The sequence below is a fragment of the Buteo buteo genome, chromosome 25, assembly GCF_964188355.1.
Source record: "Buteo buteo chromosome 25, bButBut1.hap1.1, whole genome shotgun sequence".
Lineage (NCBI taxonomy): Eukaryota > Metazoa > Chordata > Aves > Accipitriformes > Accipitridae > Buteo > Buteo buteo.
The window spans coordinates 1,435,945-1,449,150 of NC_134195.1; the positions used below are offsets into that span (position 1 = coordinate 1,435,945).

The 13,206-nt window shown below is 41.2% G+C and overlaps 1 protein-coding gene across 2 annotated transcripts in view; it reads right to left on the minus strand.

Annotated features, from left to right (window-relative positions):
• ANKRD10 (ankyrin repeat domain 10) overlaps positions 1–3,107 on the minus strand; it is a 38,349-nt gene extending 35,242 nt beyond the window's left edge. The window contains exon 1 of one of the 2 annotated variants that reach the window (XM_075057662.1): positions 2,861–3,107. In XM_075057662.1, the coding sequence (XP_074913763.1) occupies positions 2,861–3,061 (201 nt within the window). In that variant the 5' untranslated portion in view covers positions 3,062–3,107. The remainder of the gene's footprint in view (positions 1–2,860) is intronic. The other variant, XM_075057663.1, reaches the window with a different exon arrangement.
• Positions 3,108–13,206: the final 10,099 nt, after the last annotated feature.

A 13,206-nucleotide genomic window follows, 5' to 3' on the forward strand; every position in this document is an offset into this window, starting at 1 on the left:
TCCATGCTGTCATTAAAACTCCAGATATTACAGCCAGAAACATTGGTTGTAATACCTATCACTTTCAATTGACTTTGCTGGTATTTTATTTACTGCTTGCAAGCTGTACAAGCATGTTTCAGAATAAGCTATTAAAAAATACTGCGTTTTCATTTTTAGTCTTAAGATACTCTGTTTTTATTGGTACTAATATTACATCAGTACTCCCCCCCCCCAAAACTATCTTTCCTCTTTCACATATTCATTTCTAATGGAACTTGACTGCTGCTGCTACCTCCTTACTGCAACACATCTACAACTGCATGCAAAAATGTAGTCCTATATAGCTTTATTCCAAAATAGTTTTGTACTGTCCTTTGATACAGTAAGGGCTTTCTTCTATGTTTAAATTGTGCAGCAGGTAAAGAAACATCTCTATGCTGCTGAAGTTGACCAGCCCTAGACTGTGTGTGCATGCACATGCGTGTGTACGTGTATTAACTGTTTTAGATTTCACTGCTTACAATGAGTTGTTCCACAAGGACTTCTTCCAGAAAGGAACTAATCATTTTTGTCATTTCAACCTCCTACAGGTCTGCAGTTAGAAACAATACGCGTCTGGTGGACCATGCTGCTAAATGGCCCTCTATCAGGACAGCCATGAAGTTCCGTCACCATTTAATTTCTTTCAAGAAAAGAAAAAAACCCTGAGTGAAAATCCCACAAAATCTAGAAAAACAAAGAAGTGAAGAGGGAAAGAGTCTTGTTCAGTAACTACTAACGAACATTTCAGAAATTAATGTTTTAAAACTCTGATACTTTGAGAAATATAACTCTCCATTTAAAGTTTTGATGAATCTGAATTTGGAAAAAAACCCATAAATAAGAACCCAAGACATGCATATGAGTGTCCACTAAGAGCAGCTATTGTTTCACTCCTGGCAACCATCTATTAACTGGTGAAAGGTGAAAGTATATGCCACAGAAACACAAAGTCAGTCCAGTTTGGGATACAGTTACATTAGTGTAACTTTTTCAAGTGTGTCCTATAGTTTCTGCGTCAGAGAAAGGAACACTACCTAACAAGACTATAAAACATGCAGATAACTTCCCTAAGTTGAAATTGCCTACACCTTGTCACAAGGTTTCTAATAAAGTACATATACACAAAGCTGCATAAAACCCATTTATAAACCTATGTCATCTTTGCAAGTCTCATTTCACTAGACAAATCTTCCCCCCTTCATATGCCGCAACAAAAACACGTATCAGATTTTGCTGATACCTAAGAACGAAGGTGGCAAATAGAAACACAGTATCTTGCCGACTGACCTGTTCCCTTTGTTAGCTATTTCTGCAAGAGTCTCTCGAATAGAGAACAGAACGTACACAAAAAGTCACATAACCTAGCATGGTTAGTAGAAAGCTGAAGATCCTTAAAGGAAAAAACAAAACACCACACACTTCCAAGACAAAAGCAAGATTGCCACGAGCACATACTAAAGATAAATTCTTATGAGATGGATAAAGGAAATGGAAGACTCTAATGCCAAATTAGTGTCTTCGCATTTTCTGTGTGTACTCCATGATAAAATTTAAGGCACTACACTTGTAGGAGTGTAGAAGATTATTAGCTTCTTTCTGAATGAAGAAAAGGCTGCTTTAAGTTTTGTTTTGGTGGGTTTCTTTTAGGGACTACTTTGCTATGTTTCTAAAATGTTTTTCAAGCACTGCAGATAACATATATAAAGTGTCTCTTAATGTACTTTCATAACCCATGACAACTGCCTAAGCACATTCATTTTCCTTCTCCAGCACACGGTCAATAAACAAATAGAAACATATTGGAAACGGGAAGGAGAACAAGAACAAAAGCCCCTCAAGATCCAAACCCAGACAAGTAAACGAGGGGGAAAAAAAAAACCCCAACTCTCTAGGCTGGAATTCTGCATAGGCTGGAACACTCACCATGTTAGAAACAGGGGAGGCCTACATAAAATCAAGAAATTAAGATACGACTCATCTTAAGACTTGAAGTTAGTGCAGCTACTTCTTATGTTTTGCTCTTTCCTGCACTGCAACGCAATGTCAACGCAGATAATCCCGCGCGTGTATAAACCACCATTGATTTTCCACGCTGAAGGCACCAGAGGGGTTGCTTTACAACCGCAACCACCTCCTTCCCGAACTCCTAACGGGTCGGCAGTCATAACACAAGGCACCACAACGAAACAAGCCTCCGGGCGCCGAGTTCGAGGCGACCAGGCTCTGCAGACCCACGCAGGACCGTGCCTAGGCTCTGCAGACAAAAGCACGCAGCCTGACCGGAGGGCGGGTTACCGGGGGGGGGGAAGGGCTCGCCGCCTCGGTCCTCCGGCCGGCGCCGGCCTGGGAGGAGCCCCGGGTCCCTCCTCCTCCTCCTCAGCTGCCGCCGCCCTGTGCCGGTGACCCGGGCGCCTTTTGAAAGGCCCGGCTGTGAGAGAGACCGAGGGCCGCCCCAGTCAGCCGGCTTGACGGGAAGGCAGCGAAAAAAAAAAACCCACCAAACCCAAGGGACCGCTCCCAGCGGGGAGGAGGATGAAGGACTGGGTTGGGAGGACGGCCGGCAGGTGCCACCCGCCCCGCGATGCCTCCCACCGCCGCCCCGGCGAGAGGAAGGAGGCCGAGCGCCGCGGCTCTGCCCTCCCGCCCCGTCCCCTCAGGAGCGGCGGGAACGGCGCGGCGGGCGCCCGCCGGCAGAGCGCGCGCAAGGGGCAAAGATGGCGCCGCGTTGCGCTCCAGCGGGACTCGCGCCCTCCTTCCCCTTCTTCACCGCCCGTTCCCCCCCCACACACACAACCCTCCCCGCCACCGGGTCCCGCTCCGCCGGGCCGGGCCCCACCTTGCCGAAGTGCGCGGCCCAGTGGATGGGCGTCCAACCGTAGAAGGAATCCTCGGCCGCCAAGTCGGAGCGGGGCGAGCTCTGGAGCAGCGCGCACAAGGCGGGCAGGTCCCCATCGCGACAGGCGCGGTGCAGGGGGAAGCGTAGGGTCAGCAGCTCCTCGCTGGAGAAACCCGCCTCGGGGCCGGCTCCCAGCGACATGGCGAGGAGGGCAGGGGGGGATAAAGCGGGGAGGGGGGAAGAGGAGGAGGAGGAGGAAGAGGAGGGGAGGAGGGGGGGGGAAGAGAAGAAGCGGGCGGGCAGGGCGCGCTGCCCAGGTTGGAAGCGGCGGCGACTGCGGCTGCCGCGAGCTGCCCGAGCACAAAGGAAGCGGGGCGGGGCGGCGCGCGCCTTTGCTCCGCCCCTCACGGGCGGGGACGGGAATGGGGTTGGCGGGGGGGAGGGGGGGGGGAGAAGCGTCGGCGGAGAGGGCGCGAGGCAGGGCACGGCGGGAAGCGTGCGGCGGGAAGCGCGCGGCCGCTCCCCCCCCCCCCACCCCTCCCGCCGCCGTCCGTTTTTGCCGTTGCCTGAGGCGGGATGAGCCGTTCCGTTCCGTTCCGTTCCCGCCGCCGCCGCCTGAGGAGGCTGGTTTGGCAGGGCGGCCTCCTTCAGCCCGGCGCGCCCGTCGAGAGGGACGGCGCCTCTGGGCCGGTTTCGGTTTCTCTCGCCGCGCAGGTGAAACTCTGCCGGTGGAGGGGGGGGCTCTGCCGCGGGGCACGGAGCGTTCCCCAGCCTCTGCTGGGGACGGGGGGGAGTCGGTCTCCCTCGGGGCTGCGCTGTGGAGGGGGGCTGTGGGCTCCCCAGAGCCGGGGCTGCTGCGCGGGTAGTTGGGAGACGAGGGGGGTTTGTGAGGGTGGGAGCAGGCGCGGAGGCAGCTCTGATGCCCCCAAGCCCTCCCTCATCAAGGCCTCTTCCAGTCAGCAAGGAATCTTACCGGAGCAGACCCCCTCCCTGAACCCGAAGGGACCGGTCGTGTGTGTAGTACCTCTCCTTGCCTGGGGCCCTGGCCTGGAATCCGGAAAGGCGTTGTGGTGTTCGCGTACACCATGGAAGTGCCTTCGAGCTAACTTCAGCACTCGGAGATCCGCTGCGGGTTTGTGCCGCATAATGGCTTGCAAACCAAAGGATAACCACGTTCGTGTCTGATTAAAATGATAATGCCACATTTTTAATTGCAGCTAGAAACCGGTCCGTGAGTAATGACTCCACAGAAACTTTAGTAAACTCTTGCTGGTTATCCCTGATTATTTTCTGTCAAAAGCATTTGTGAACTACTTTTCTGATAGCAGTCAAATTAAATTGATGCTAATGTGTTTGCGTCGATCTAATTACATTCATTTGCCCCCCAAAATCGAGGGCTGTTCCTTTTTCGGTATACGCTATTAAGCGATGCAAGCCAGGAATTATGTTGGGCATAATTAGTCCATAACGCTGTCCATAACGCAGAAGGTACAAAGTAATCTCTTAAAAGCACTAAGAGGCCTAGGCAGTTCAAAGGCTTTTCTTCACATCAGGTTAAATTGATCATTAAGGTATCATGAAATACCTTTCTGTTAATATAGGAGTTCTGATTTCTCAGTAGGTTGGGGTTTTTTCTTACAGAAGCAAAATACAGTAATTAGTAAAGATAAAGCATTTGTAACTTTTTTTGGATTGGATTTTGTGCCTGAGAAATGTATGTTTTGTATTGTGGGTAGAAGCTAGTATCTGAAATAATTTATTTCGTTTTAATTGATTTTTTAATTACTTTTCTGATTGAACTAGTAGTTAAATGTATAAAGATGATAGTTTTATTTGTTTTGTTTTGTTTGTTTTTTAAATAGCTTTTTTTAATTCTTTGTGGGGGGACGATGACACTCTGGACTCAGGCTAACATATCAATGTTTTCAGCTTTTCCTGAAATTGTCCCTGATCATGGTTTTATATACTACTTGCAGCAAGTATGTATTTTGGTTCCATAGGCGTTCCTCACATTTGGCTTCTTTGGATTTTGGCATAGCTAAAACGGTGTATGTACAATATCCAGTCCTCAGAGATAAGATTGCAACACAAAGAAAAACACCTACCTGCAAGCAGAAGGAACTGCACCCTGGAATACGGCCCATCATAAAACGCCCTCTTGACAAATGCTTCCCACAGCAAATAGTCTTTTTGTGCATATGTAAAATCTTAGAAAAGGAATTAGAAATATGGTGTATGGGGTAGTTTTGTAGTCTTCAGGGAGGTGATTATGGAATTCATTCGCTGTGGAAAGGTGCTGATACTGCGTGGGTGCTTGGTTGGATGTGGGTGCTGCTCTCATGCAGAGAAGGTGCTTTCCAGAATGCTGTTGCAACAGCAAACAGGAGATTTGGCTTAAGATTTTCCTTAAAATATCACAGTGATGGCCTGAGCTAGAAACATTGGATTTAGACTGTAAAAATAATAGCAAAACAGAACACCTTTCTTGTGTTCTCAAAGTTTTGTTTTGATCTGGGCAGTCAGGTAATAACATTGGGTTTTTTATATGCAAAATGGGAATAATAAAATCATGTCTTACTACTCAGGTGGCAAGAAGCTCAATTAATCAAAGTGCTTTGAGGTAAAAGTATAACACTATGATACGAATATACAGAAGAGGAATTTCAACACTGGGAGTTACTGCAACTAATATTTGTATCCTCTAGGTATTATTTTATCTTCACCGAAATAAAGTAATACTTGGGTTTTTACAGGGCTGCCAACTTAGAGATCTCAGAGTAATGTGTAAAGGAAGATGAATTACAAATAAGCCCTTTTATAGATGGTGACACTGAAGCACGGGAAAGCTAAATGCTTTGGCCAGGGGAGGGAGTACTTTCAGCTACAGCAACTTTCAGTTCAGTACCTTATTCTTTGCCTTACAAAAACGTTCATCTTATGTTGGATCTGGCCTTCGTTTTTACAAGCTCTAGAAGTTTATCATCCTATAGGCACTTCTGTTTGTGGGTTATGTGGATTTTTTTTCCCCCCATATATAGCTAGGCAGTTGCTATCACTTTATGTCAACATGCCTTGTTTTGGGATTAAATAATGAAGGTCCCATATGATAGAACAGTTGAAAGAAAAAAGGAAAAAAAACCCCAAGAAACCAGAACAAACGAAAAAAACCCCAAACCACATTTTATGTTATAAAAATGGTCATTACCAGAATGCCTGGTATTAAGGAATACAGTTTCTTAGGTTGCAAACAGGCAAACTGTTTCTTATGGTGGTGTGCATAAGCATTGACATAGTCGCTCACATATTGTTTATAACTGTCATAAAAAGTAGTAAATATCAACAACATGTGGGTTATAGTGAAGATGAACAAGAATTAAATATTCCTGAACTTGAGAAGATTCATATTCAGATTTGCATGTGTTTTTTACCTCTTACTGAGATACAGAAACTGCCACACCAAGTAAAGGCAGTAGTCTATCTCATTTCTTCATAGACACCACCTTTATTTACCTTGTAGCACTCCCTGCAAGATAGCCAAGTGCTGTTATTCCTTTTAGAAAAGGGGAAGCAGAATGCAGAGAAGGGAAGAGGCTTTAACAATGCCATGCAGGAATTCTACACGTGGAACTGAACCCTGGTATCTTAAGTTTCGTGACTAGATTCCTCATTATGAGGTCAACCTTTCTTATTTCCTTGCTGGTGATCTACACCAAAAGTTCCAAAATAGGCAAGCACAGTGCTCTCCATATGAGACTGATTCCATAATCAGTCTGTAGCTGGCATATGACTTGGAGAGTCACATCAGTGTCTCTCTATTTTTTAAAATTGTGACTCATTATCCAGATAAATATAAAAATATGTATGTTTTAATATTCTGCTTTTCCATTTACTTCCTTAATATATTTGGGCAATGGGCTGTATAGCTTCATCAATTTTAACAGAAATTAATTTTTAATTTAAAATGTTTTCTTTAACTGCTGTCATATGTGAAACTGGGGACATGGGAGTTTTGGTTTTAACTTTTTTTAACATTTCATTACAATTGCATTATAATTCATTCTTTTGTACTTCTCTATCGTGGTTAGCTTCTATACAGAACAATACAAATCTTAAAGATATTTTTGACAGTGTTTCTGCCCAAAAGATCAGATACATATAATATAAATCTGTTATGTGGTTCTGACTTCTTTCTAGATGATAGGTTTGGTTTCCCTGACAAACGTAATGGCTATTATGGTCTGTCTGCACATAGTGTAAGTCAGGAAATTGACAGTCATGGGTTAAACTGTAATTTACAACCTTTTATGAAAAAAAAGGAAGCAGTAAGGTGTAACATCTCAGGTTCTTTGCATTTTCTGGTTTGTATGAAGACAGATTTTATCATTTTGTATGTTTTATAAACTGAAAATCTTTAATGGAATGCAATAAATAGTATGCTTACAGTATTGTTTACACAAAAAATGTATTCCTGATTTTTTTTATGACTCAGAGAAGTTCACCTGCTGAATTTAATAGCCCATATTTTTGTATATTTGAAAAAAATAGTTATTTGCAGGCCTATTTGCATTAATGTCATCCTCAGTTCTATTCCTGGTCTTTTAAGGGAAGTGAGAGGCTTTGTTTCTGTTTCTGTCAGATCAAGGAGGTAGACTTCATGTTTTGTTGGGGCTTTAAACAGAACTAAACTTCCCCCAAGAAAGAAACAGAAAAAGACACAGAAGAGTTTATAGGCAAAGCAGGGTAGAAGGAGAGATTGGTTTTATTTTAGCTAAGTTTGCTTTTATGTTCTCTTTTGGCTAAAGGCTGAAAAAGAAGATGATCTGTAAATGAGGACTTCTTGAATATTCAGTAGAGTCTAACAAGTATAAATTTAGAAAGTAAATACATTATTTTAAAATTGTGTTTTGTGAAAAAAAATTTGCTGGCTTACATAACTGTAATGTACTCAGCTGCTTCTCTTTGCCACTCTGGTACAAATAAATTATATTTGCCCATTTTTCCTTTCAGACAGGTTGAATATGGAGCATTTTATAATAACTTGTACAGAACAAAGTCAGGTTTGGGGTTTTTTTTTGTGAAAAAAATGCTGTAGAGTTTCATCAAATACATAATTCACTCAAATCCTTCCATTCTTGCTGTAGCAAGCTTGCATTGGTTAACACTTAGGGCTTTATGTAGTTTGTAGACACATACATGTCTAATGCCGTTTGAGATGCCCAAGAGTATTCTTCTTCCCTGTTGCCAGCTGCTGCTGCAGAGAGGTATCGGTTTACGCAGGTCCTGCGTCGTGCCTGCACAGGGCTAACGGGTATCTTGGGAGTCCAAAGGCTTCTTAGGCTGCATTGGGCATCTATATTCTGACACATGAATCCTACATAAATGTAATTTGCATTGATGTGCCCAGTCAGATAAGGAGTTCCTCACATTTTGTCTGGTTCTGAATCCCTGAAAACCTCCTGTCTTTGGAGGAGGTTGTCACAGAATTGCTGGCTGCCTCCTCTGTTATGTCTGAATCTAGTTCTGGGTCTCTAGGGCGTTATACTAGCTATTTGTGTTTCATTTTGTTTTCCTACCTAGAATCTTTGAGGGGGATTTTGCAAAAGGACAAACTTATTCAAACATTATTAATCTTTTTTTCTTTTTCCCTGAAACTCTCAGTGAACTGTGATGAAAATATAACATTTTTTAGATGCCATGAATTTATTTTAGCAATGGTGGGAACTTTCCATCATTTGCCTAGTCTAAATAGACACTGACTCATCATTTTCAGGGACTAGTTCAAAGATTAGGTGTACTTCCTATTTTTGGTTAAATTAAATCACAACTGAGTGGTGTACCACTTGAAGTATGCTGCTCTTATCTGGATTTTTTGCTATATTCACCTTTCTTCAGTGAATACCAAGTGTGTTGTGATCACTCCTAAAGCAGAATAGGAAATAAACATTATTCTTTCAGATGGAAGTTACTGGGAGAAACAGCTGAAATGTTTTGTAAAAATTAATTTTATAAACTTGAAAGCATTAGTGCTCAAGTGCTAAAACTAAGTTTGCGTAGTATGCTGAGGCCTCTGAAGGCACAAAGATCAGAAAATTAATAGCAGCAGTAGCTGCTAACATGGAAAAAAAAGCCATGAGTGGAAAAACAGTAAACTGAAAGTCCTTTATCCTCTTTTCCAGTCCTCAGTTCTCAGAGTTTTGTCTGGCAAGGAAAGCAGGGAATCTGTCTGACTTTGAAATAATTACTGATGTATTACTCCATTGCAGGCTAGTAGCAAAGAGCAGCTGCGCCCTGTAGCCAGAGCCAACTTCTCCCTTCCCCTTCCCCCATTTCTGACTGCCTTCCCTGGAGAAAGCTATCTCACTATTAAATAAACTAGGGTTGGGTTGCAAGACAAACCAAGATTTCACTAGAAAAATATTTACTCATGCATAAGGAAGCCCTTTTTAAAAACTTCACTGCTTAGGAAACGATGCGATTTTGTGGGTAATAAATAAAAACAGATTTGTTACACTGCACTTGTAAAGCTGCCGTCTTTTATGAGCCTGGGAAGAGTGACCTTATTCATCATAAGGCTTTGTCAGTTCTGCCTCCGTGCAACCATTCTCTTCTTGATACATGTGAGTCATCTGGGCCATGCTTAACAGAGAGGTCTAGTGCCTGAAAAGTAAGGGAGTTAATTATAGTTGTTGGCTTTTTGACAAACTACCCTTCTTTTTCCCACATTCCTTACCAGTTTTAACTGAAAATTAACATTACTTGAGAGGCAAAATACCAGCATTGTGGTAAAAAACAGTTCTGTAAGAAATCAATACCAAACCATTTCCATTTTCCATTTATATTGAGCCTGAACCACAGCAATAAAAAGGTCCTTCAATGTCCTCATCTTCAAATTGTGTTCTGACTGTAAAAAAACAAAAAGAAAAGTAGGAGTTCTCGGCAGAGTTGCAGGACTGCCAGAAGTTCATGATATCTCGACTTTGCTTTATATTTAAGATGAATGTAAATCCCACTTCCTGACTACTTGTATTCAGTAAATAACTTTTATCTGAAAAATCGCATGAATGTGTGGAGGAGTCTTGCTCAAGTTCGTGTTTAAATAATTCACACGGTGACTCCTTGAATTCCTCCTGATATTTCATTAGAGATGCTGTCTCCCTCCACTGTCATGCAGTTGTAAGTAGTTGCTGTGCTGTAGACCGCTGTTCAGCGATGGGGGAAGTGACACGTTCATGTCATTTGTGTTGTGCTCTGAGGTATTTTGAGATGTAAGGAATGCAAAGGATGCCATGAAAATGTCAGCGCTCTCGCACCCAGAGGAAGTCTACCATGGGGCACTGTGCATTGCGACTGGGAATTCATGGCTGCTGGTGTGGAATCTACATTAACTGAGCATAACAAACCTTCCACACCAAACCAGACTTTCTTATGTTAAGAACTGGATTACCCAGAATTACTCTGTGGACTATTTTGTTTTGCACTTGAATGGAAGCTTGAAGCAGTACATTTATGTAATATTTATTCAAATGTTAAATGAAACAACAACCAAACCCGTAGCTTGATTGCATCTACATGAATGTGGAGTTAATGAATCGTAATAATTTTACAGTTCAATAATCTGGAAATCTTTCCATGGAAAAATATTTAATAAAGGGGAAAATGCTATATCCTCTTACAAAGAGAACAAACAAAAATCTTGAGAAAGGTGAAGAGTGTGACATGTCTGTGTCTGAGCCTGGCAAGTGTTCTTGAAACCTGCACGCTGTTCAGTGAGATTAAATGCTTGTATTTGAAGGGGTTTAGTTCTTATTCGTTTAAGAAAGAGCATGCTCTTCCCCAAACCGTGATTTAATAAAGCAATTGTAGCACCATCTTTTTGTCAAAGAGGATGGTGCCTGGTGTTTCAGTTGTTTGTGAAAGGGAGTGAAAAGACTAAGCAGCCTCCGTTATCAGAATTAGGTTTCTATTTTAGCTAGCATCATATGAAAGGAGCCATCTTGTGGTTGTCTCTTTTGCAAATAAAATGTTGCTGTAACATTGCCTTGAAAAGCTGAAGTTAAAGACATGTCTATACTTCTGTAATAATTTTTCTTCTACTTGTTTAGAAATGTTACCTTTTGTGTAAAACTTGACCTTATACAGGTTTTCACTCGGAGAAAATTTTTCATTCTATCAGATTTCTGATTTTACCAAATCTTCAGAATTAAAATACCACATCTATCTATTAATACAGGATTAAGCTTGATATGTTCAGTCTGTGTCCCCTACTAGTCAGTCCACCCCAATATTTGCTAGTCCTCTGAGTTCTTGCTCAGAGCTCTCATCTGCACCCTAACTTTTGCTTTAAACTGCAGTCAGCAGCATATCCTCTGAAATGTGACTCTTAGTAGAACTGCTTTCTAAATGAATGCTAAGTGATTTTTTGTTTTTATAATTTTCCTTAAAATGTGATCCCTGGGGACTGTGTGCATTCCAGGCACAGAACTGAAGCATCCCCATCCTTTGCTCTTGGACTTCAAACTTGGCTTGGAGAGACAACGTTTACATGATACATCAGTCTAATTTCTTCATCTCCTTGCTGATACACAATGGTACTTAGCCGTTTTAGAGTTTGTTTAATCCACAAAATCCTGAGGAGTTGTCAGCAAATTTATTTTACGTAGATTAGCTCACTGATGCTTGTATAAATTTAATTAAGTATATGTAAAAAAAAATAACCTTGTTAAACCAAAAGTTATGTATAAACACAAGCCTCCATCATAATTTGTAAAGTTCTATTTCCTTAATAATACTGAATAAGGTTATGTATGATTCAACTTGGATAGCCATCTATCTACTGCAGTTGTTAATAACTAAATGTAACATCAAGGCCAAGGATCGCCATCGTTTGCAGAAAGTATAGAAAAATGTTACAAATTTGATTTGATTGCTGTTTGTCTAGAATATTGATTGAAGACAAAAATGTATGAAACCAATACTTTCTGGTAAATTCGTTCACATATTACAACTAACAGAGAAGCAAAGTCTTAATTTAGAATGTGCCATTTGAGGTTTATTGTATTCCTTGGAGTCGAAGAAAAGACTGTTCTAGGGAAATGCAAATCTGGAATTGGGGTTTGAAGTGAGACTAATACTTATTCCTACTAGAATAGGAGGCAGACTTTGAGAAAAGGAGAGACAGGATTCGTAATTTTTTTTACTACAGCTGTTTTAGGAAGACATTGTAAAAATTTATTTTGGGAAAGTATTTGAGCCATTGGACTAAAATTAGACTTGGTAGAATTTTCAATCAGAATACCAATTAACTGGGGGAATATCCAACTTTTTGACTGAAAATGGGTGTGTGGGTTCATTCAGAATACGCTTTCTTTGCTTTAAAACTGGAATGGAATTTTTGGATGAAAATCTGATTTCTTTAAAATTATTAAAATAGTTCAAGACATTCAATTAAAAATGAAATGTTTTTAAATTGTTAAATAAGATGCTTAAGTTTCTTTTCATTTTTTAAACTTTTACTACTGTTATTTTTACTTTTTCCCCCCAATTAAAGAGAAGACTTTAAAAAATGACATTTTTCTTGAGATGGAAAAATTATTTCCAGTTTCACTCTAAGTAAGATCAAAAAATCAGATGGCATCTCACTATTTGAGAAGATTACTTCATTGAACGAAGCACCATGGTTGTAGAGAACATAAGTAGCGAAATGAAAGGTGTCATACCATGTAAGATTTTGACATATAATCTTTCCATAAGATTGTGTTTGAACTGATGTAAGCAACAATAATTCTCAGGCATAATCATAGATCTTTCTGTTTTAAGTACTGTTCTCTATTTTGTGTCTAGTAAAGAAGACACAGTCTCTGTAATGAAAGAAATAGGAGAGGATTCTTCTTTAGGAGATCAGTTAAAAGCAAGTGAATGAAAATGTCTTCCCTCCAAAACTGGTGCTAGTATGACAGTGACGATTATTCTGAGCACTGGAATAAGAGAGAAAAAATATATATGGGATAATTTGCAACACCAATAATCCGCTGCTATATAGGAAAGTAAGTCTTTAAATGTACAGGATTCTGAAAGATAATGGATTAAATATAACAAAATAGTAGCAGTTGCATAGTTAACCTGCCTCATTTCCCTACCTGTTAGGATGCAAAAAGTCTCCTTTAAAACATTGAGTCTCTGTGCATCACTGAAGACAACCACCCCAGTTACCAAGAACCACAGCCTGACCTGTCTCTACATATTTGAGTGGGACTTGAAGCAAAAGCTTATTATCTATATGTTTCTGCAAAAACATGGATTTACCTTGGTGAAACTGAAATCAGACATAGATCCCAGACTGATGTAAT